Source organism: Phyllostomus hastatus, unplaced genomic scaffold, assembly GCF_019186645.2.
Source record: "Phyllostomus hastatus isolate PE091 unplaced genomic scaffold, TTU_PhHast_1.1 phas_scaffold_11, whole genome shotgun sequence".
NCBI classification, from domain to species: domain Eukaryota; kingdom Metazoa; phylum Chordata; class Mammalia; order Chiroptera; family Phyllostomidae; genus Phyllostomus; species Phyllostomus hastatus.
In genome coordinates, this window is record NW_025334005.1 from 7465613 (window position 1) to 7490823 (window position 25211).

General features: G+C 38.2%; 2 protein-coding genes across 2 annotated transcripts; both read right to left on the reverse strand.

The window, feature by feature from the left end:
- Positions 1-3017: 3017 nt before the first annotated feature.
- Positions 3018-12053, reverse strand: MS4A2 (membrane spanning 4-domains A2). The gene is made up of 7 exons (XM_045855138.1): positions 11934-12053; positions 10736-10856; positions 10064-10198; positions 8427-8483; positions 7767-7922; positions 7300-7398; positions 3018-6461 (listed from the first exon to the last, which is right to left on the reverse strand). The coding sequence occupies exons 1-7, from the start codon at positions 11993-11995 to the stop codon at positions 6366-6368; spliced, it is 726 nt and encodes a 241-aa protein (XP_045711094.1). The 5' UTR covers positions 11996-12053; the 3' UTR covers positions 3018-6365.
- Positions 12054-16592: 4539 nt separating this feature from the next.
- MS4A3 (membrane spanning 4-domains A3) lies at positions 16593-23494 on the reverse strand. Its single transcript, XM_045854757.1, has 5 exons — positions 23399-23494; positions 20933-20984; positions 18543-18684; positions 17096-17201; positions 16593-16643 (listed from the first exon to the last, which is right to left on the reverse strand). The coding sequence occupies exons 1-5, from the start codon at positions 23492-23494 to the stop codon at positions 16593-16595; spliced, it is 447 nt and encodes a 148-aa protein (XP_045710713.1).
- Between the last annotated feature and the right edge of the window lie 1717 nt (positions 23495-25211).

Consider the following 25211-nt stretch of genomic DNA (forward strand, 5'->3'; position numbering starts at 1 on the left):
GGGGACCTGGCCCACAACCCAGGCATGTGCCCTGACTGGGAATCAAACCGGTGACCCTTTGGTTCACAGGCCACTGCTCAATCCATGAGACACACCAGCCAGGGCTGTGACTTGCTTTAATAGGATACAGCAAAGGTGGCAGGATGTATGATTTTATGTGTATGTGATTACATGATTGCATTGCAGAAGGTTGTAGCATCTGTGTCTTTCTCTTCCTTGCTGGCTTTGAGGAAGTAGGCAGCTCTATTAAGAAGGCTATGTTTCAAGGAACTGTGAACAGCTTTTAGGAATTGAGAGTGGCCTCTAGCCAACAGCCTGCACAGACCTCCAGTAAACACCAGCAAGAAAATTGGTGGAAAGGCAGTCTGGTGCAGCCACTGTGGAAAACAGTATGGAGTTTCCTCAAAAAATTAAAAACGGAACTGTCTTTTGACCCAGCAATTCCACTTCTGGGAATATATCTGAAGAATCCTGAAACATTGATATGAAAGATACGTGAAGTCTATCCAGAAAAAGTCCAACCATCGTCAATGTAATGAGAATGGCTGGCGTGACCTCAATGTAGTCTGGAATCCAAGGAGAGTGTACTGGAATGTGCATGCATGAACAATGGTGACTCCATTATACTAGTCAGTGGGGTGGTAAGACACCATTGAGTAAGCACGTGTACTGTGTGGCCATCACATTCAAAATGACTGAGCAAGTAGAGCAACAAATCTGCAGTAGATTTTGCATTAAACTTGAACGTTCCTCTACAGAAACTATTCAGATGATTGAGAAGATTTTGGGGATGATGCAATGAGTGTGGCATAAATGCTTCAAAGGTGGTTGAGAATCTTTTGAAAGTGATCCACATTCTGGAAGGCCTGCAGCAAACAGAACACCTGAGAATATAGAATGTGTACAGGCTACAATCAACAAAGATCAGCGACTGACAGTGTGAGAACTAGAAGCTGACCTGGGGATTCCAAAAACTACTGTGTCCAAGATGCTGATGCAGGATCTTGGCATGAAACATGTCGTGGCAAAATTTGTTCTGCAGCTTCTGCTACCAGAGCAGAAGGAACATCATGTTGCAGTTGAGGGAACTGAGTAAGGTCCCAAGGTACCTACTTTGAAAGAGACTGAGACATCATTGTCCTGCGTTCAATTTTTCTTGTATCTTGTGTCTTCTTCAATAAATGTCTCTACTTTTCATATTACTTGGCTGGATACTTTCCAGGCAGACCTTGTTGTATATTAAGTTGAACCCGTGTGCAGCCTGAAAAACTATTACATTTAGTTTCTTATAGAGTGTGCTTTTCCTCCTTCTGAGTGACAAGAATAAATTTGGCATGCCTGTAAAGGCGATTTTTAACCCTGGATGTGAAGAACTATTGCCTTCTTAGTGGGAAAGGGGGAAATATTTATCAGATATTTGGTCTTTATGATAATATATGAAGACCAACCAAAGAATCCCAACCTAAGAAAGGTAAGTTTGAGATCCCTGAAATGTAGATTTTTATGTAATGAATATTTTTAAATGGTATTTTTCTCTTGGTATTGAATATATGTGCTCAGTGGTGGATGGGGGTGGTCTCTTGATTGGCCAGATATTGGCTTCAGGAAAAACACAGAACTACAAATTGCCATTGACTAGATATTTCCCATAAAATTAGGCAGAATGGTGATTCTTTCAGTAGATAAGGTTGAAGTAAAGGAGACAACTTTCTCTTGTACCCATTCATTGATGACAGGTATTCACTGATTTACTGTGGTGTTCAGACTCTTTCCCAGCAGGACTGTGAAAAAGTACAGTGTCTGATCACACATACTTCACCCATTAGTACATGCAGACAAGCCCCTACAATTAAGTCTTGGAAACTATGTGATTGCCTTTGAAATAAAATTTTTACTTGATTGTTATGATGTATGTTTTTTAACAATACCAAGCAATTAATTCTGACACTATCTACCTGGATACAGTGTCAAATATCACAGATTAAGGGTTCAATCTTGCAAGACTCCCCCTACCCCTCCCCACTCCCCATCCCCCACACTTTGAACATCAATTGCAAGTCCAGGTGCTTCTAACCCATGGGGAGCTATAGATCGCAGGTTTCCAAGACCCCTTCTTCTCCACATTGTTCATTAAAACCCTATGCAGAGTTCCCAGATAGGAGCTGTTTAGGAGCCATAAATGAGCCCATTGACTCTCTGTGGAGTGAGCAATATTTCTCCAGTGGAGAGAAATACTCATGGAATGCAGGTGGCAACTACCAAAGACTCTCACACCCTTGGACAGCTAAATATACTTCAACATTCTAACTCAAGATGAAATAAAATATGGATATGGTACCCTATTTTATCACTGATTTTTGTGGGTAGAGCTTTATCTAATACAATAGGAATGATTCAGGAATTTTTACTTCTAAGATAATTTTCAGAAAGAATCTTTTAATTGGCTTTTGTCAAGAAAGTTCAGGACAAATGTTGTCATCCCAGATGTCTTGCTACACAGTGCAACAAAAAGCTCTGATTTCTATTGCCACCCCAACCACAAACCTGGCCATTGTGATTCTCACAAGCACAGGACATGGAAGCAAAAAGATCGGGTAGGAATCTTCTGTTCCAAATGGCTCATTTTTAGATGGAAAACCCGAGGTTCACAAAGGGAACAGACTGTCCCAAGTTCACAAATAAACTAGGGTCCAGACCAAGTTGTAAAATGGGACTAATGGTTCAGTGTCCTTTCAACTTCATCCCACCATTTGTAGACAAGAGATGGCTGACAATTGTTCTTACAACTGTTTTCTGTCTGTGGTGTTATTAATAGATTGTCCCATTTGATAAAGCATTGATTAAAAAAAGAAGAGGACTCTAGAAGCTGTTCTTGGTCCTTAGCATCATTGAATTGATGCTTCACTTCTAGTATTCTTCATGAGCCCCTCACCCTTATATACACACAAAGAGAGACAAGAAGCAAGGTAAATTGTCACAATTTATTGTATAAATACTAGTAGTTAATGCATCAAGGAGATCACAAGTACACTAACAATAAATTATAATACAATGCTTTGTGGGGTAAGGTCATGATGAAGCAAGAAATCAAGACTGGATGAATAGGTGTGCATTAGGCAATTTTCATGGAGAAGATGACCTTTCAGTTGAAATTTTTCAAAAGATAATTTGGAAGAATGAATGGGTAGAGAACATGGCAGTTATATGCTTAATGTATACCTGAAGTGGGTACATGATAAAAGACAGGCAGAGACAGGACAACTATCAGAATGGTCTTGAGACAAAAATTATGTTGTGGACATAGAAAATGTAGTCAACAGTGTGGTTAAAAAAATGAATCAAGCAGGAGAAAGAGTGGTGTAAAATATTATACAATTGTAATGATAGACTGGATCCATTTCAAGAGTTCCTGATAGACCAGGCTTTGTGTTTTAATGTGAATGCCTATACCATGGATGTGATATGATAAATACTTATAAGTCATCAAAAATGGAGATACAGCATAGCAAGTACACAGTGAAAGAGTACATTTTTATTCTGCTATCAAATTTTGAGAAACAAAATTTTATTTCAGAAAAGTGAAAATAAAAACCTGAGGTCCTGAGGTTAGTTAGGCATACCAAGTCACTTAACTGCTTGTCGTGTGGCTATGTGATCACTTTTATAGTCTAGGAAATTAACATTTAATTGTCTCTCTTTAATTTTGGAATCCTAAATACATAAAATGTAATTAATCATTTTATTAATGGATTGTGAATAATACCCCAACATGATTTTCCAGTGCCTCTGCAGGATGCTTCTTCTCCTTAGGCTAAACATTTAAATTCTTTTTCCTTCTCTTAATAATAAAAACATTAACAGCAACAAAATTATTTTGCATATCTCTTTTTACTACTTTGTATTCACAACCTACTCTTCTAACACCACATATACCCCCATTCCCTCTCTCTGAATGCCTCTGTAAATGTTATTCATTTCCTCATCACCATGCTGTTTCAAACTTCTCTGTACCTTTGCATTCATTCACCATTGGTATTTTCACTGCCCCATCTCCATGCATTACCTGGAGTTGATTTATCACTGTAGACTTGCCCAAGCCTGCAGATTCTGTCTCTGATGGTTACCTTTTTCCCTTCTTTGTTTAATCGCTTTCCACTTTGGGCTACCTGCTGTCTACTATTTCACAATGCACTTTTCTGAATAATTCTTCTATCTTCCACCCTAGGTTATTTTTTCCTTCTACTTTCCCTCTGGTTATAGGCATGCAAAGGTTAACTTGGCTTCACTTTAATCTCAAAATAGTTCTCTTCCAGTGTTAATCTGCTTCACTGAATAATGAGCTCTCCTACAATAACACAAATCTCTATCACCACATTTCATCTTTACCAGAGTGCTGGAGTAAATGCTGTCCAGTTGCACTGCTTTTGGTCTCATAAAAATGACCATCTAAAACCAACCTTCATTTAGGTCTGTCTACAATACTCCCCATTAATCCATATTTCTGACTCCCTATCATTTCTTTCAACATTTCCAGGTTTTCTCCTTTGATCTTACGCTCAAACACTTAATGTGTTACCTAAACAATTGCATGCCTAAATTTATCCTTTTGTTCAACTTGTTAACAAGAAGACTGATTAGTGTTTCTATGTTTTAGATATGACCATTTCTTTCCATGCCCATTGACTTCATTTTAGCTAAACTTTTCATTAATGTATTCCTCTTTCATTTCAAATTCCTCCTTAAATGATCTTTCTTCTTATGGTTTTCATCTCACCAGATACTAAGTAACTTAATTACACTCCCCACTGCCCACTCATCAATCTGCAAAGTGTATTGAATATTGTATCAGTGAATGTACTGATGACTCAGGCAATATACAGATCTTTATATGACTTTGAGTCTTTAGGAAAGAATGTATTGTCATTAATGAAAAGTAAAATATTTGCATTTAAAAAGTTATATATGGTGTAAGTTATATGTGGTTGTGTATATATTTGGTTTGAAAAAGTAATCATCCTGAGAGAGGAGCAATGTTGGCTAGAATATCTTAAAGAATTAGGTGGTATTAAAGAGAGGCATTAAAGAAAGAAAAAAATCAAGCAAGTACAGAAGAGAGGGCAGAAAATTTCAAGCCAGAGTGCTGATATGAGGTGGTCAAGCACAAAGCATATTAAAGAAAAAGTTGAATGGGAACAGAGAGTAAGGCTTCCAAAGTTAAGATAAAATGGATTTAAGTTTTATATAATTGGTGATTACTAAGATTTAGAGATTGCTTATATGTATACATAAATTAAATAATTTATAGAATCTCTTACAGAGCACTTTTAATTTATGGCACATATATGTATGTATGTGTGTCTCCAAAATAGACCTTTAGTGATGGCAGGTAAATTATTCCTCTTATCTTAATTTTATAGATGAGGAAACCCATACTGAGTAACTGGCTAAATTATTTGCCACAACTCACTCAACTAATAAGCAATAGGCCTGGGATTACAACACAAACTTCCTACATTGTATAAAATTGGTAATCCTTCTAACATACTATGTTGTTTTCTCCATAGAATAAGATCATAGAATAAGATCAAACATAAGCAGGAAGCCTTCATCGCTAATTTGATATGAATCCACCAAAATATTTAATACATGCTTGCAGAATCTCTATTCAAATCTCTGAGTATCCTCCTAACACTGTTCTTAAATTTGCCAATTTGATCTTATCACGTCCAAATTCACTTCAGAATCATCCCTTTCTCCTTGTCTACTCTATCTCTGGCCTGGCCTGGTAGGCTATCATTCCTGAATCTCTACCCATTTACTCCATAAATACACTGAGCACCAACTCTGAGTGAAATACTGAGATATACAATGTGAAAGAGGCAAGTGTGAAAAACTTCAAACACTTAATTAGTTCTCAAGAAATGTTTGATGAATGGTGCTTACAATCTAGTGGGAGACATGTACCATGCCCATCACTTTTGGGAATGCTAAAAAGGGTTGAGAACCAAACATCAAACTTTTAAAGTTTAACTCAATTTCAGCCAGCCTTCCTCTTATTTTTCCTATTTGCACATTTATGGGCACAGAGTAAATGCTTATTGCATGTTGATTTCCCAGAAGAGATGGGTGTAAAATAGCAATAGAAAACATGAAAAATGGAAGTCTATCATATACCTATGAATTGAGCAGTGGGGTACTTAGATGTGCAGAAACAACAGAAACAGAATATTATCATCTAGAGAACAAATCACAACGTAAAACTGGAGGATTATAGAGAGAAGCGAAATTTTGCCAGTAGCCTCTTAAACAAAGATCTTGGCTTTCTATACTCTTTGTTACAAATGAGAATGTTCTGAACATGATCCTTATGAATCAGTGGGAGAGGTCTCCTCTTTGGCTTCCAACTCACTATAAATTGGTGAATATATATTTAATTCCTCATAAAGACGTTCTTCTTGAACCTGGTAAGGGAAAAATTATTCAATATCAATAACCAAGAATGTTCCACCACTAGAAGACTTGTTCAAGAAATGTAGATGATCTCCTTTGGTCTCTGAATCGCACATTCTTTCCCATTACACTCTTATTATTCCCTCCATCTTCAAAAAACCAAGCCAGACTGGCTGGCTGTGGGCCCAAATAAATTATGTCAGCCAATGATAAGTTGGTGAGTGTATCTGAACTTTGGCACATCTGCTGCCTTGTTTATCTTTGGAGGATAGTGATCAAAACAGGCACCCACACTTGAATGCTTCAGGCAGGTGGACAGATGTAAAGAGTGTGTTTCATCTGGAAGATCTGAGAAAGTGTAAGTGCCTCAAGGATTGATAATTCTTTTAATAAATTAAAGGTGCAATGGATGGGTAAGGCAAGTGGAAATGTAGGTGGTAGTTGTGAATTAAAAAGAAAAAAAAATCTGAGGCTTCAGAGCAAGTATGAAGGTAAAAGCCAAGAGGGTGAAATCTGTTCTAGGATAGAAAATAAGCCCAGGTATCTGTGTGGTTCCATCACATGCTACCTGCTCATTCATCTCATGCCCAACACTTTTCAAAACATTTGCATTTTCTAAAATGATGAAGGTTCTATTGTCCTAACCCTCAGTCACAGAGATATTCTGCTATTGTGCTACTTATGAGTGGGAAATGTGCTTTAAAACATGAGATTTGGCCACCAAAACACTGAAACTTGGAGAAATATTTTTCTGGAAGAAATGTTCCAGGATACCTAGGCCATATGTCAGCAAGTAAGCTCAAAGTCTTTAGCCTGTCATTCAGGATTTAGTATCAGATCTCTGCCTACCTTATCTTCTTTGAGTAATTCCCCAACTCTGTAGACTATGAGTAACACAGCAGCACCAAATCCCAGAATGGTGACGAACATGATCATTGCCACAATTTCCTGTTGAACAACAACCAACAACAACCAAAAAGACAAGTAGCATCACAAGGTAGATTTCTCAAGGTGCTCTCCCTTATATCACCCACCCCCACATGATCAGTCCCTATAAAGCAACACACACATGCGCGCGCGTGCACGCACACACACACGGAGAGAGAGAGAGAAAACCAGGGGATGGTTACTCAAGGCAGATGATTCCAACCTTGCAGAATTGAGCTGGGGGTAGGAGGAAGAGGTCATCTGCATCTCTGTGCATGAGCCTATAGAATACCACATTATGTGATAGAGGTTGCAAAAAAAGGGGGGTTGTGTTCATGGAAAAGGAAATGAGGGTTTCTTACTTAGATTAGGACTGAAGAAACACTTACAGTGGAAAAAAAAACTGTGAAGCAGAAGTCATCCTGAAAAGCTTCCCAGCAAATATTGTGATAAGCCATTGTGTTCTGTAGGTTTTTGATGAGAAGAAAGATTCCTGCTCCTGCAGCTAGGCAGCTGACCAGGTTTGCTCCCAGGCTTCCATGCACCTGATAATGAAGAATACTTAGAGCCACTCCTGCACCTGCCAGCACATTCAGTCAACCCATCGGCATGTCAGGGCTGGGTATATCTAGTAAACTCTACATTTATACAAAATATAGATTAAAAAGGGAAATCTTGAAAATGCATTTATTTAATAAAGATCTATAACTTTCTTGCTGGGATCACATTCAGGAAGACTCACACAGAGTCTCTCCTCAAATAGTCTCCTTAACTGAAAAAAATCATTTGACCATATGCCTATCCTTATAAGGATAAGGCTGGTGTGAGGATATTTCTAAACAAGTGTAAAGGTAATTACATTTTATTGTTTTGAAATGACACAAGTGATATTTTAATGATTATATTCAACACAAAATAGACTAAAGAATAATCACATTATCTCATAACATAAGAGATGATGACATACCTCCCTCAAGACTCCTAAAATTTGACTTTTCTTACCTTTTCAAGTATTACCTATTCAAGTATGAGACAAAATAGTGACTCACCAGATATGTTGCATTTTTCTTTTCAGACATAACTGACAAAAATCCAGAAATAGCAAACTGTCCAAAGGAAGGAAGGGTAAAAACAATGAGTCTCTGATCTCTCTGTCCCTTTCACCTCCCCTTCTCCAAATATAAGGTCAAGTTGTGAGTCCTCTATAAAGTTAACCTTTCAGGTTTTCTATGAGCTCACTGTTTTCTTATTCTTATTTTCTGTAGAGTGCTTCTCAAAAGTAAATGTGCACATGAATTATGAGGGTTTTGTTAAAATGCAGATTGTTTTTAGTAGGTCCTGAATGGGACTTGAGATTATTCTGTTCTACCAGGCCTCTCAGGTGATGCTAACACTGACAGGCCACAAGTCACTTTAAGAGCAGCAAGAGCAGCAGCACCTGGGGCATGATTCTGCTGTAACACTACTCTCCTTGCCTTGAAACTGTTTGTATGAGCACCCTGTATGTTAGGCTGTCAGCTCCTTTGTGCAACAAATGTGTTTGTGACATGTATATCTCTAGAGACTAAGCTATATCATGTGGACATTTAGTAATTATGAGAATGTACATGGTAAAAATATAAATCAATAGCATACATTCAAAACCATTTTAAAGATTGCATGAGGAGTTGAGAGACACAAATAAGCTAAGTGTTTAGAATTGAAAGACAGCAGAGAGAAGTTTCAAATAAAATACGACCAAGGTTCAAGAAGACTCCTGATCTAGTCCTAAGTCTTTAGCAGAGTGCCAAACCAATGTGCTTGCTTTTTTCAGACTTGAAATATATCCTGAGAATGACATGGAGATACAAAAATAGCATGGATTAATTGAAAATAATTATTCTGAGTGAAAGAAGCCAAACAATGGGGAACATGTTGTAAAATTTTATTTATATTAAACTCTAGAAAATGCAAACTAATCTATGGTGACAGAAAGCAGACCAGTGATTGCTTGAGGATGGGAAGACAGGGAATATAGGGAAGGAGGGATTACCAAGGGGCACAAGGAAACATTTGGATGTTTATTACATTAATGTGATAATGTTTTTATGTGTTTCTACATGGATCAAAATTTATCAAATCACACACTTTAAATATATGCAATGCATTGTATATCAATTATATCTCAGTAAAGCTATATATCTTTATAATCTCATTCAGTCATATAGTTTTCTAAACAGTATAATGATTAAAACAGATTCTATGAGAAAGCACCTGAAAAAGTTCATAGGGCATGAGAAAAGGTCATCAAATGACTTTGACCTTGTTTTCCTCACATCAGTAGTCTCTTCCCCCTTCCCTTCACTAAAATAACTTTATTGATGAATAGAGTTAGACACATTTTTCTAAAATTATATTCTGAAAGTTTAGGTTCTATTTTTATTGGATAAAGATCCCTTGAGCAATTCATTTAACTTGTATCAGTCTCAGGTCTCTCATCTGATAAAAGTGTGCTAACATGTTTAACATAAGGTGATTTATAAACTGCAAACATATTTTATACAAACATATGCAAATGTATAATATAAATATATTACTATGTATAATATGAATGCTAGAAATAGACAGTTGGGTAGATCTGATCTGGTAAGAGAAGAGCTACATGCAGTGTTATTTCAGAGACAACTATAGATACACATATACTCACAAGTACTGCTCCCCAGAATGGATAGCCTATTTGAAATGATGAAAAAAATTTTTTCTCGAATTCTGAAATTGTGATCCCAGGGTAGACAATTGTCCCAAAATAAAGACATATGAAACCAATCAGAATTTGTGTTACCTGTAGAAAAAGGCAGACATTTTGTGAAATAACAAGATATTTTCCCAAGATTGCATAAATTTCATTATAATTGAGACCAAATGTGAGAAATTGCTTTGGTGTCTTAGGCTGTCCTGAGAAAGGATCCAAATTTGATATTTCCCAGTATCTTCTGACACTAAGAACTGATACAGGCATGACCTAATGCAGGAATGACCAATGTATTTCCCATGTCCCTTTACTTAGGTAGTCACGGTGAACATCAATATTTGTCCTTTCCATCTAAGTGAAGATAAAGATTCGAAATCCCTCACAGCAAGATATTACATTAATCCACTAGCAGCTGGCCAGAGTTGGCAGGTCCTATTTGTCATTTTCATTCTAATCTCCATGAGGAAATGCTTCTTTCCACCCAACAGGGCCCAGTTGGTATCAAGTCTTCATCTACTGGGTTTGTTGACTCCTTACAAATACAAGTGGGCAAACTGTTGATGCAACCAAATACTCTTTCCTAGAGTCAGTCTTTATTTTAATTGAGGTTGGAGAAGGCTCACTTACCCCCAGGAATTCCACCTCCCTCTTTAGAAATATCAGCCATGTCTTGCGTGATAATGAGATATCCTTCTCCAGTAGGATGTTGCCAGAGAAAGGTGCTTCTAAAAGCTCAATTTCAGGCCCTCTGTGAAGTTTAAACAGAAATTCAATCATGAGAAAACTTTCTAACTTCCTGTGCAAAGTTCTAGATTCACAAAAAGGGAAGTTTTGATGGTGTATTTTTCAAAACAATCTTCCAATTAAAGTCTTTATTGAAATTAATAAAAAGCTGAGGCTCAAAGTGTCCAAGTCACTGGCCAAGATCACCATCTAATCAGTGATTAAAGGAGATGAAATGGAATGAAAACTGTGCCAAGTCTTCTTATTAATCCAAGAACTAATCCAAGTTCTTTTCCATTAATCTATACTGGTGAGTGAAAATAAAAATGATCACACAGGTTTACCTGTGTATTTCTCAGTCCTTTTAATATAGAAATGTGTCTGGATTTATTTTGTCACTGACATACCCAATTTCATGTGCACAAAGAAATGGCTTTGAAGGGTTAGTTGAATCTCCAATCCTCCTGTTTTCATCCTCAGAAGAGATAACTGGAAATACTCTTTCTTCTAAAGATTTGGAATATACTTAACATTTTGCAATAATATTCAATCTGACATTGATTCACAAAGTGCTGTTTTCAGCCTCTCCTAAAACTGTTCAGAGAAAGTCTTAACATGTGTTCATGTTAGGCATTCAAAGGAAAACTACATTATCCACCTCTACTGGCCTTCCCTCCAAGACATTTCCCCTCTAAACAGTGGGGCAGAATCCCACAGCTTGAGGCTCACAAAGACCAACAAAGAAGGAACCCAGGATCATTTTTAAAGGCATCTGTCCCTTAGTACACATCAGACACAGAGGCAAGAGATCTATATTGAGAGTACAAACTCCCCTCCTCATACCTAGAATGTGACCTTCTTTTGTTAGAAAACTTAAGTTATTCCCAGTTCACAAGCTAAGCAAAAAACCTTCCTCCCCATAAACCAGACAGAACTACTGGTAAAGTATAGCAAATAGCTTCCTTACACTCAACATATTATCAACATATTAAATAAACCAAATGGGTCCATGACTGAGCCCATGAACTGACACTTCCCCAGCACTGTGACTATCTCTGGCCCCCTCACTGAGCATAGAAAAAAAATAATAGCCTATGCCTACCTGGTGGGCTCTTGTGGGTTGGGGAGAGCAAGAGTTGCTCTGCTTCTATGTTCCGTGTCCATTTTTTTAAATTAACTGAGCTATGCAGCAATGAAAATTACTGTGAACAACAAGCCTGTGGGCTTCCTCTCAGGTCTGCTACGAGTGGGCAGTTAAGATAGATTGGCTCTTGACATTGATGACTATCTTCATAGTTAAGACACTTGTCAGGCAGATAAGTTTACTGGATGATTGAGATCAATAGGGTTTTTCTTGCTATGTTAAAGAGAAAAACTGAATAGTCTACTGAATAGGAACTAGTGTGAGACTCCTGGAGAAGAACTCTTCCTGAGACCAGCAGGATGTACAGACCCCAAAGACGGAACAGTTTAATGGAAGTTGAGAAGGTGAAGGGAAAAAACTGCAGAACAGAAAGGGATGTTATGCTCTTTTGGAATTCTCTCTACTTGTGTCCCAGTTTAGCTATTTCTACACCAGAAGTTCTCTAATTATACCTTTGAAAAGCCTATCTTCCCTACTTAATACATACTGAGATTCACGCATAATCTAAGGCTGAAGCACTTTTTGCAAGTAGGAATGTGTCTTAGTCTCTGAATCTCTGGATTCATCTCTGACTTCGATAGTTATTGTCTTTCTCTCTCTTCCTCTCTTTTGGACACAATTTACATGGCTCTCTGAAACAGATGCTCTCAGAAACTGGATAGGAAGAATTCTAACTACTGTGAGCCATTCCTGATGCATAGAGTGCTGAGACATTTTCACACCAAAGACTCCATTGCCTGCTAAATTATTAGACTGATGGTCTGTTGCTTTGATTTTTATGATGACAAGGATGGGACAGTGAAAACACTGAGGGGCATGAACTTGAACTTGATGGCAAATCCTATGAGTAGGTCTCAGTAGCATTGGACTGAGCCATATGCCACAGTTAAGGTTAGAACTTAACTGATGTGTTCATTCTGACTGTATAAGTAGCTAGACCATAGCAAAGTGAACTTACAGATGAGGTACACAGACTTAGGACACTTTAATTTGAGTTTAATTATAGACATAGTCTTGAATGCCTCTTCATTAAACTGTAAGATATTACAAATTGTACCACTAATTGTCTGGATTGTTTCTCTGGGATGTGATAAAAATCTTCATTCTTTGGGAAACTAAAATAATTATATGAACAAGAGAACATAAAAATTTATTAACCCACATGCCATCTTCCCACTGTGTCTTCAGGAATTGTTGGACCTGACCAATGTGTTATTGTAATTAAGAAACAAACCTTGCTCACTTATACATTCATCCAAAAAGGACTTAATGTACCATGTCAGGTACTGCTGGTATCACTGAGCATGCACAGATGGGAACCAGGGTCCCAGGCCTTGTCTAGCTCATAATCTAGCATCATGGGACAAAGATAAATGATATAATATTACCAGTATGTCAGAGGCTGCTGGAACATAAAAATAACACATTAATTCTACCTGAAAAGGGGTATGTAGAATTCAAGGAAGAAATTCCCAGAGAAAGGAATATTTGAGCCAGGATTTAAGATCATAGCCTCAGGAGATTTCTCTTTCTTACCTCTCCCTCAGAGAAATTATACCACCTCTGTTGGAAAAAGACCTGAATAAATGCCTGTTTATGAAGTTTTTTGGGAGTTTGTGGGCAGCAAATAATTAGAAATTAGACTTGAGATTTAGACAGGAAACCAATGGAGGATGGTCTTTGGTGTTTGGGTATAATGTTATTTTATGAGAATTTTCAATAGAAACTTGAAAAATGCAAACCAGAAACTGAGATGTATTTTATGATCTCCAAATTGTTTCATATCCCAGTTTTGACCAGCACCTTCTTCAAACCCTTTCTGAAATGCATATAATCTTCTGCATCCACACTGTGGGTCCTTGCAGCCATGCTCCATCATCTTTCACAACAGTGAACATTGAGACACATGACAAAATGGCCTTTTCTCTTGGTGGGGGCAAAATTATCAAGATGAGTTTTAATCACACATCTGCCTGAAAGGAAGAGATAATTGAACTAACATCTCTCTCCTACCACATACATTTCCTCCTTCTGACTACACATTTGCATCCGCTGTTCATCCATCTGCCCATCTGGCTTCCTCTTTGACAACCAAGGGTTTTTCCCCAAACTCAAAAGAAATTTTCTGTCATATTGCATCTGAACCATTTTTTTCTCAAACTGAATGCTCAAATTACTCAAAATAAATATGCATGAATTGCATGTTACACATTGAAAGTGCACTATTTCTTAAGAGGTATCTTCGGATACTCCCAGAGGAAAATTTCTCTCTCCTCTCTCTCTCTCTCTCTCTCTCTCTCTCTCTCTCTCTCTCTGTCCACCCTCCACAGGCAATTATGGGTTCAATAAATATGGTTCAGATGCCAAGGGTGAGAGAGGCTGAGATTGATACTAAACTCTGAATGCTCCACAGGAATGAAAAAAAATTGTTCACAGAACAAGACAGGTAGCCCCAATAAGCTTAGCACTGAGTCCAAACTTGAAGAGAATACCTTTGTCTTTTCATTTATATGACCTCAGAAATGCAAAGAGAAAGATTTATACAGACTACCCATTTGCTCCAAATCACTCTCTAATGTATGCCAAACTGCTAATATAGTACATGGCACATAGTAGGCACTCCCTAAAAGATTGTTGAATGTACTAAAAGAATAGTATATATACAAGATCTGTCTGTAAAAAGTCAAGGCATTGTTAACATGATGAGAACAATTTGCATGACATCAATATAACCTGACCGCCAAGAAGAATGTGCATGTGTGAACAATAATGCCTTCACTATACTATTCAGTGAGGGTGGTAGTCACCATTGAGTGAGCATGTGTACTATGTGACTGTGGCATTCAAAATGACTGAGCAAGTAGAGTGATGAATCTGAATAAAATTTTGCATTAAGCTTAATCATTCCTCCACAGAAACTATTTGGAGGAGTCAGAAGGCCGCAGCTGTGGGCAATTGTCATGATTGGCAGCATCATCACAACAATGCACCTGCTCATGCATCATACCTCAGAGTTTTTTGGCAAAATATAAAATTGCCCAGGTGACTCAGCCCTCTACAGCCCAGATTTGGCACCCTACAAGTTCTGGCTATTCCCAAAACTAAAATTACCTTTGAAAGGGAAAAGATTTCAGACCATTGATGAGATTCAGGAAAATACAACTGAGCAGCTGATGGTGGGCAATTGGGAGAAATGCGTGAGGTCCCAAGGTGCCTACTTTGAAGGAGACTGAGGTGTCATTGTCCTATGTACAATGTTTCTTGTATTTTGTATCTTCTTCAATAAATGTCTCTATTTTTCATATTACATGGCTGGATACCTTCTGGACAGACTATATATATATATACACACACACACACACACACACACACATATATATATACATATACACACATGTATATACACATGTATTCTGAAAAAGAATTAGTAGAGATTATAGAAAGATCTTTGCACATATGGTAAACATGTAGCTAAGAGTAACTCGTGGGTATGAACTTATGGACATTGTGAATAATGTCCATAAGTTCAGCATCAAGAGAGAAAAATTAATTTATAGATCAGAAATGTAAATAATTCAGCAGTTGATTTATAAATCAGGAACCATGTATCTCAGAGGAAAGAAAGCATTGAAGTTGCTGGAAGGTGAAGGGGGAGCCACAGTGGAAGAGTGAGGCTTTCTGCCATCTTTTCTGAACATCTGACCACAATCCCACCTCAGCCTCAACAGCAGCAAGACCAACAACAACAGCAAGATCATTGTCAAGGAGTGTGATGCTATTTCTCATTTGCTTTACTTTTATTTCGCCCTAATAAAAACTGTTAAAATACTGATACTCTTACACTTATTTTACAGATGAGGAAAAATAGGTCAGAGAGGTTAAATAACTTGCTCAAATTAACACAGGTTATGAGGGACAGTATCAGAATTTGTATGCATATCTGTGAGACTTTAAAGCCCTTATTCTCTATGTCTCTCTGGTTTGCAGTTCCTCACCATGCTTTGAAGAAAAAATATTGATCTTTCTCTCAAAGCCCTCAATCCATACCATTATTTTTGTATCAGGGTATGTGTGAATGCATCTCAGCAGCTAGTTGAAATAAAATCTTGAGGTTTGACCACCTTACATCAAATATAGATAAAATTTACCTTAATGATGATGCTAATTTTTCTCATTTGACCATTTTTGCAATGCTGATTGCAATGCTGATTGACTTAAAGTCAAGAAGCATTTTTCTGTAGTAATAAAAAAAATCTGACTTTTCTTTTCATTGGATAGATGGAGGTTGGATTTTAGACAGAATACATGAGATAGAGATTATTCTCTCTGTCTTTTTTAAACCTTATAAGGCCATGGCATAGTTAGGTAAGAAAAAAGAAAACCAGTTTCTGGCAACAACTTTGGAGTGGTGATCATAGAAGTTACAAAGCCAGGAATGCCTAAAGAAGCATGGAATTTATAATGAGAACAGAAAGGATTGAGTCAAGTGTCCAAGTTCCTCATGATTGGTGCCACGATAGTAGGAATGCGCTTCAAGGCTCATGTTCTTTTGAGTTCTTGGCAGGAACTCTAACTCATGGAGATTTGAGGTTGAATTTCCTTGTGCTCAAATTTACTTTAATGAGGATGTGATCCTGATTCCACAGAACTGAGGGTTGAGGAAGTTGCCTGAAAAATAAAACAACATCAATCTCCAAGAAGAGGCTCATCACCTGCCTCTCCTCCCATCCCTTTCTATTATCATCATGATCATCACCAATATTAATTCACTGAGTTTAATTTTACAGTTACCAAAAATCTAAAAGGAATTGGTGGTTTTTTCCCTGGGTATATAGCTAGAAAGTGACAAGTTACAAGAAAATAATATAATTTAATTCTTTCTGTACAAAAAAATGTGTGCTCTTAGTATGAATTGCACTCTTTCCTCTTGCATGTTTTACATCAGAATTCTTTTCCAGCCTTCATTCCATCTCTAACATTCGTACCATCTGTTACTCCAGGAACCCCACAAGCTGTTACTGGATAGATGTTATCTTTCTAATCTCAAGAGTCAGGGATGACCTCAAAGCCCAGAGGGAGGTGGCTGACCATGGAATTATTACTCATTTAAACAAACCCACCTCTCTTGAACTGAAGCAGTTTGCTTTGCACCATATGGCTGAGACAGAGAGGGCTACGCATAATTCCAGCAAGGTAAAGATCAACACTAAAAACACAAGGCCCAAACTAGGGGGAGAGTGGTAATGGGAGGGAAGTGGGGAGGGTTGGGAGGGTGGGCTGGATTGGGAGTAAAAGGGAGAAAAGAAAACTGTACTTGAACAATGATTAAAATAAAAAAAATTAAAAAAAAAACATAAGGCCCCAAGGGATACGCTGTCTCATATCAAACCCAGCAGAAACATTCAGAGAAAAAAATGTCAGCAGGAAATATTGTATTGTCAACAATATTTCCCTCCCACAGAATAGAACAAAGTAAACCGGAAGTTGGGTTTAATACACAGCCACATACTCACACTCTGTAAGAGATACAATATCAATCTGAAAATATGGAAATCTTCTTCCTGGAAAGAGAGAGATGTTGTATTTCTGTATCATGTGAAGTAGGCATGGGTGGAAGAAGCTACAGAGGCAAAATTCTGACCCAGTCACTAACATTTCCCAGTTGGAATAGCAGTAAATGAAGAAGGTGAGTAGAAAAAATTTTAAAAAATGGACAAATATCACACCTCCACAATTTCATTAATAGCACTTCATAAAGGTTTGGGCATTTACACTATTCCTAACAACTAAGATACTAAGCAAAAAGATTAAACAAAAAATGTACTAAATTAGTGATCCTTCTCTTATTGTTGAGGCATCTAGAAAAAAAACAAATACAAAATTGCACTGGAAGGAAAATACCATAAAATTCACAGAAAAATTGGACCCATATAAATATTAAATGAGTCATGAAAAATAGTTAACAAATCATTATGGGAAAAATGAACAAATTAAAGAAATATCTTAATTTCTAAGTTGATCTCAGAAGAGAGAGGATGCCTAAACAAAAATACAAAAAATAGAATTTGGAAAGGTTACTAAAGACCTTTTCCTTTGAAAATTCCACAATCAAATTCAAAAGTGAAGTAATCCAAAACTTCAATGAGTCATTATTTGAAAAATCCCAGACCACAGAGGCACTTATAAATCTCCCAAGTTGGTTTTAAAAAGCAAGATGTGAAACAAAACTTTTTAAAATTTAAGCTCTCTGGCGATTTTAGTAGTAGTAATAATATTAATAATAATATAACTCATTGTGGTAAGCACTATTTTAATTGTTTGTCACATATTAATTTATTTAATCCTTGTACCAACTCTGTGAGATTGATACTATTACTATCATTTCAAAGACAAGAAAATTGAAACACAAAGAGGTAATCTAATGTTCCCTTCTTTACAGAGCTAATAAATGGCAGAACAAAGATTCAAATCAAGGCAAGATGGTAACCCTACATTTTAGATTGTTTGCAATATTTTGTAATGAAATATAACTTTTTAACACATACGATTAATGAGACACCCATGTACCTGCATAAGTCCAGTGATGGTGCAGACTGACAACTCTTGAATAACAGGATGCCAGTTACTAAGTTTGTTGAGAGAAAAACAAAGCCTACTAAAGTGATTGTAGCACTGGCAACGTTCATCCCACAATTGTTTTTCATCCAGAAAGCAGTAAGAATTTTCAGTTAATATAGACAACACATACTTCCTTCCTTTGTCTACAATTCATTTAAATAAACATCAATTGAATGTTGTTTACACAATCAGCAATATCCTAGATGCTGGGCAAACATCAATGAACAAAGATTCCCTACCCTTGAGGAGTTGATACGCTTAGCAGCGGTAACAACAACAAAAAAATTAAGTATACTAATAGGTAAATTATGTCATATTTTCTAAAAGTAATTAAGTGCTGTAGGATACTAGAATGGAGTAAGGAGGATATGGAAACCAGAGAGAGGAGGGGAGGTTTGTGATACTCATTAGGAATGACAGGTGGGGAGAGGCATTAAAGAGCTGAGGGAGTCAGTCCTGAGCACATCTGGAGGGATGTCCTTGTAGTCCAGGAAACACTCCGCTCAAAGCCCCGAGGCCACAGTGTCCCAGGTGTGTTCCAGGGAAGCAAGGGGCAAGGTGGGTGGCAGGAAGTGAGCAATGGAAACAACATCAGGAAGTGAAGGTGGAGAGTGAACAGACAGCTGATCATGTTGGTTTGCCATCTCCTGAGAATGAATGCGATCGCCAGTGGAGTGAGGAAAGAAGGTGACAAAGCATTGCACTCTGGGGCACCCCAACATGAACAGGTCAGAGAAAAGAAAAGAAACTAGGAAAGGAGATTGAAAAGGAGAGACTAAAAAGACAGGAGGAAAACCATTCAATCAAGGAGTCCTGGAAGCCAAGTGAAGATGTTATTGGAAGGACTAAGTGACCAGCTGTGTGCTAGGTGCTGCTCAAGAGGCCATTTTTAGGAGGCTTGGGAACTGACCTCTCTGCTACCAATGTAATGGTAATCTTATAGGAGTGTGATAGGGGAGAACATAAAGCCTACTGGAGTGGGTTTCATTGAAACTGGGGAGATAGAAATTGCAGACAAAGTAAAGATAATTCCTTTAAGGCACAGGTTGCAAACACAAGGCCCTTGGGCTTAATTAGGCCTTCCACCTTCTTTTGTCCAGCCCAGTGCCTTGTTTCTACCCTGCTGCAACACCAAGCTCCTTGCCCCTAGTTAAGGGATGATTACATTTACACAGTCCTAAAATTATATTTGGCCCTCTGAAGGTGACTTCGAGGCTGATGTGGCCCCTGGTGAAAATGAGTTTGACACCCTGCTTTAAGGGGTTTAGCCACAAAAGGAAAAGCAAACTGTAGCTAGCAGGAAAAAATAAGGTTGAGACTTTTTTTTTTCTTCTTTTGAGAGAAGTAACTGGATGCTTGTAGGCTGATTAAGAAGGTCTAGGAGAAAGAGAATTGGAGTGATACACTTGTATGGTGGGGAAGGAACAGAAGCTAGGATTCTAGGAGGGGTACTGGCTTTGGAGAAAATCACAGAGAAGTCACTGATGGTGAAAGGTTAGAGTGAAAAAATATATCTGGTCCATGAAGGAGATGTTAGAGGGAGATCTGAAAATTCTTCTGATGCCTTGAGCATGTCAGCATAGGAAACCAGGTCATCACCAGAGAGAGTAAAGATGAGAGAAAAGGGATTGGGATTTGAGGATAGAATATAAAGGAGAAATAGCCATTCAGGAGGGAGGGAGGGTGAATGGACTAGGAAAGTAGTCTAAATGGGTAGACAATTTAGTAGGAACACATAATAGAAACTTGGTAATTGTTTAATGGATCACTAAAGATAGAATTTTTGACTTTCAGTTGTGGAACTAGTGGTGGGAGAATGTACACTCAAAATAATTAGAATTGTTCCAATTTAACAACACAAAAATCAAGAAGCTTTTTTTCTAAGTTTCAGATTCATCAAATACTCATAGTAACCATCGTATTCACAATGTATGTGATGTTCTGATGATCTACCATATGAGTGCCTTAAGAAAATTAATTTTATTGAGCATTAAAGAGACTCAGTGTCTCAGTTAGACTCATCAACTTCTTGTCTCCTATTATTTCTTAAAAACTTTTTTAAACAATTTTATTTGTTTACTTTTAGAGAGAGGGGCAGGGAGGGAGAAAGAAGAGAAACATCAATAAGTCAGTTGCCTCTCACATGCCCCCATCTGGAGGCTTGGCTGGCAATGACAGGCATGTGCCCTAACTAGGAATCGAACCCACAACCCCTTGGTTCTCAGGCCAGCACTCAATCCACTGAGCCATACCAGCCAGGGCTACTCTCCTATTATTAATCGATAGAATTTCTACTCCCATGATCATAGAAAAAGAGAAAGAACTGCCACTTACCAACACTCTTGCGGGTTTTCTCCCGGCTACAACAGATAAAGGTCCTGAACTAATAAACTGTTTGAAAAGAGAAATGAAACAAGATAAAAAATATTAGGTCACCAACATTTTTCTTGGTCTCTCCTGGTATATCTAGCAACAGTCATATAAAACTTCTTTTTGAAATTGACATCCTAGAACACAAAATTATACTTGATCATGTTCATCATTTTATATTAATACAATTTTAAATTAGTTTAAATTTTGAGTAAATTTATATTTTCATTTAGTTTTATGTCTGACTCTCTATAAGTTTCTGTGGGTGTGCCTACTTTAGAAACATAATAAATATATGTTTGATGTAATATAATTATCTTTACGCTTATATTTCTATTAAATGCAAATAGTATCTTTTTACACACACACGTACATGTAATATCCTCACATTCTGTTTTTAAAATATTTTGTTTATTTGTTTTTAGAGAAAGGGGAAGGGAAGGAGAAAGAGAGGGAGAGAAACATCAATGTGTGGTTGCCTCTCACGCGTCCCCTAGTGGGAACCTGACCCACAACCCAGGCATGTGCCCTGACTGGGAATCGAACAGGCGACCTTTTGGTTCATAGCCTGCACTCGATCCTCTGAGCTATACCAGCCAGGGCCATCCTCACATTCTTAACCAAGCTTCAGGTAAGAATTTGATTTATCAGACTAGATGTTCTAAAAGGTCTTTTGCAAATATTTAAGTGTCTATATCAATATATCCACTATTTTTAAAGATTATTTTGATATGCTTTTGTACCCATGACTCTAATTTTGATACACTGAATTCTCAAAACCTCATTCTGTTTTTTTACATGTTTCTTCTGCTTCATTCCTCACCCCTCCTGATCTCAAAGCTCAGTCCAGCCTTGTTTATTTCTTTCAGTCCTCTCAAGTGTCAAGCTCTCAAACATCTTGAACTTTTCTCAGTACTATTTCCCTCCTCCTGAAACACATTTCCCCTCAAGCTCCACCGAGGTCATTTTTTGCTCTTTTTCCAGAATGAATTGCAGCCCACATGTCTTACTTTGATGAATGTTACTCTGAATTCCCCCTCCTTCCCTTCTTATTCTGCCTTCTCCTCTGAGCCCTGATTCTCCTGGCTTCTCATCATTGTAACTCCAGTGCCTCGCTCAGTGTCTGTCATATGTTGGGCATTCAGCTAATATATGTTTAATAAATGAATGAATATTTGGTCCAGCCTGATGTTGCTGTGCCTTATGAGAAATACATTTGTAAGAATTAGAGTCTCATGCAGAGAAACTCCAGAGCAGTTCTGGAGGGAAGAAACCTATTCTAACCACATTATTTAACTTGATTTCAAAAAAAAAAAAAAAAAAACCACTATAAAACCAGGGAGACTTTTAGCCTTCAGATCAAGTAAATTATGTTCTAAAATATTAATTTAGTCTTTTTCTTAATAAAGGAAATGTAGATTTTCTAAGGACCCACCAATTAAGTCCACTTATGTAGCTTTCACTGTATGTTCTAAGTATCCTACTCATGTTACCTGACTTAGTTCTCACAACATCCATATGAAAAGGTGATACTGTTATGATCTTTTCCATTTTACAGATGAGGAAGCTGAGCTTCAGAGAAGTGAAAGTAACTTGCCCAAGGCTGCACAGCCAGCAATCTGAGGAGCTAGGAATCAGAACCTGGCTGCCACTAGAATGTCATTGCCATATTTTTAGGACTATAAGATGCACCAGACCATAAGATGCACCTAGGTTTTAGAGGAGGAAAATAGGGGAAAAATTTTGAAGCAAAAAATGTGGTAAAATATTTAATAACCTATGACCCTGCTCCACTGCTGCCCCGCAACACACACACACACAGTGAACCAGATAAGCTATATTCGGACTATAAGATGCAATCCCCTTTTCCTCCCAAATTTGGGGAGGTGCATCTTATAGTCTGAAAAATACGGTGACTGAAACTGTCCCCCTGAGTTTATGCAGAAACTCACTCCCCAAATTCCATACCTCAGGTGTGTCCAGTCCATCCCTCACTGCCAGAGCTGGCAGCCAAATTTGGGTGCGGCCACTTGGATTTACATATCTAAGGGGTATACTCTGTATGTATGTGTGCCCATGCCCACCTTTTCCCAAATAAATAGCTATATAATCACACCTAACATTTTTCAGCACAGCACCAAAGTAACCACCAAGAGAAAGCCATCTATAGACCTGGGTGTTCCAAATCTGTACATGGCAACCAAGCAGAAAATTTTGCAGACATCCTCAGTGGCCTACTGGGTGACACTTTGAACAGACACAAAAGAAAGGAGAGAGGGACTCTACAGGGTTTATCTTGGAGGCTCCAGGCCTTGACAGACTTCTTTCCTCTCAAGCTTATCTTGCCGTGAGTAGGAGACACTCAGTAACGATCACCACAGCATCTTTACCAGAAAATGACAGCCTCTTCTAACTCCTGCTGAACAGATCTCTACCTTATGCAATACTTTAGAGGAGGCAATGAACATGTTTTGCTGGGGTACCAAAGAGGGTGCTAACCAGTCAGATGTCACTGTGCGGTCTGCAGGCATAGTGTTGGGTAGGAAGCTGGCATCAGGAATAACTGTCTCTGACTTTGAGATGTTGTTTAACACATTGTTGGAACAAGAAATATAAGCAGACAATGTGGGTAGAGGGATAGGAAGGAAGAGGCCGTGGGATGAAGGAAGAACAGTTAGCCAGAGCCATTGTAAATGGAATACTGCAGACAAAAGGGACAAGAAAGTATCTTAAAAGCAGGAGAGAAAGAAATATGAGGAAGTGTGTCACAGGCATACGTTCATGATACAATCTTTCCATTGTCTCAAAGGGTTCCTCAGGGAAGGACTTGGGGGACTATAGCAAAAGGGGGTGATGGACTCTCACCCCTCGGCTTTGACATAGCCTGAGTCCTCATTCTGTCTGCAAGAAGCCTCCTAATCTCTTGGCTGTCTTACTTCCCCTGCCTGATTTAAGCCTGAAACAATGCCGGAGGTGGGTGCAGCCCTGTTCTGGAAAGGGCAGGTTCCCTGGGAAAATCAGGCCTAAGAAAGAATGCATAAAATCCTGTGAAACCTACTTTGCTAATACCCTCAATTTAAATGATAAGGGTCCAAGCATGAAATGAGTTTGTTCCCCAAAGTTTCATGGCCCTCTGACCCTGACTCAAAATAAACCCTCAGAGTTCTTTGAAGGTTGTTTATTGTTTGATCATTACTGCCTGACAATGATTGATCAGCTTTACCTGTACACCCTGTATTCTTATGCAAATTTAACCCTGTAAAAGCCCATTGATGAACAGGCTCCTGGCCCTTCTCCTTTGAGAGATCAGCCACCTTTCCTCCCCAAGCAGATGTGTCTTGGTAGGCTTATTCTCATTCATGGTGGCTGGGCTGAGGCAAAGGGGGACTCTGTGGGCAGATCCCCGCCACAAATGAGCCCTGGCTGATGTAGCTTAGTAGATTGAGCATGGGTCTGTGAACCAAAGGATCGCTGGTTTGAGTCCCAGTCAGGACACATGCCTGGGTTGTGGCCAGGCTCCAGGTAGCGGGTGCACTAGAGGCAACCACACATTGAGGTATTTCTCCCTTTCTTTCTCTCTCCCTTCCTCCTTCTCTAAAAATTAATAAAATCTTTAAAAAAAAAATTGATGAGCCCTGGCTGATGTAGCTCAGTGGATTGAGCATGGGCTTGCAAACCAAAGGGTTGCTGGTTCAATTCCCAGTCAGGGCACATGCCTGGGCTGTGGGCCAGGTCCCCAGTTGGGGGCATGCGAAAGACAACCACACAATGATGTTTCGCTCCCTCTCTTTCTCCCTCCCTTCCCCTCTCAAAATAAATAAAATAAAATCTTTTTTAAAAAGCTTAATGAAAAATATCTTAGCAAAATTTGTTTCACAAAGGATCTAGCACCCAAAATGTACATATCAGTAAGCAATTGAATATAAGAAATATCCCCAAAGTCAGAAGTGAATTTTTGGGGGGTGTATTATTGGGCAGACTTCCTCTTTAGTGAAAAGAAGATAGAACAAATAGCTGGTGATAGGTGATTGTATAATGAATTGCTCTTATGTGTCAGGATGATGCAATGCTTGACTATCTCACCCTGTCAATTATTTCAAGTACAGAAGAGTCATATCAGGAAGAAAGGACAATCTGGCATCAAATTTCAGTGAAGGGGGTAGTTCTTAAATTTGAGCACATAGATTTCATTTCTTCTGCAATAATTACTTAAATAGGATGGACATTATTGTTAAGACTCAGCTTTAC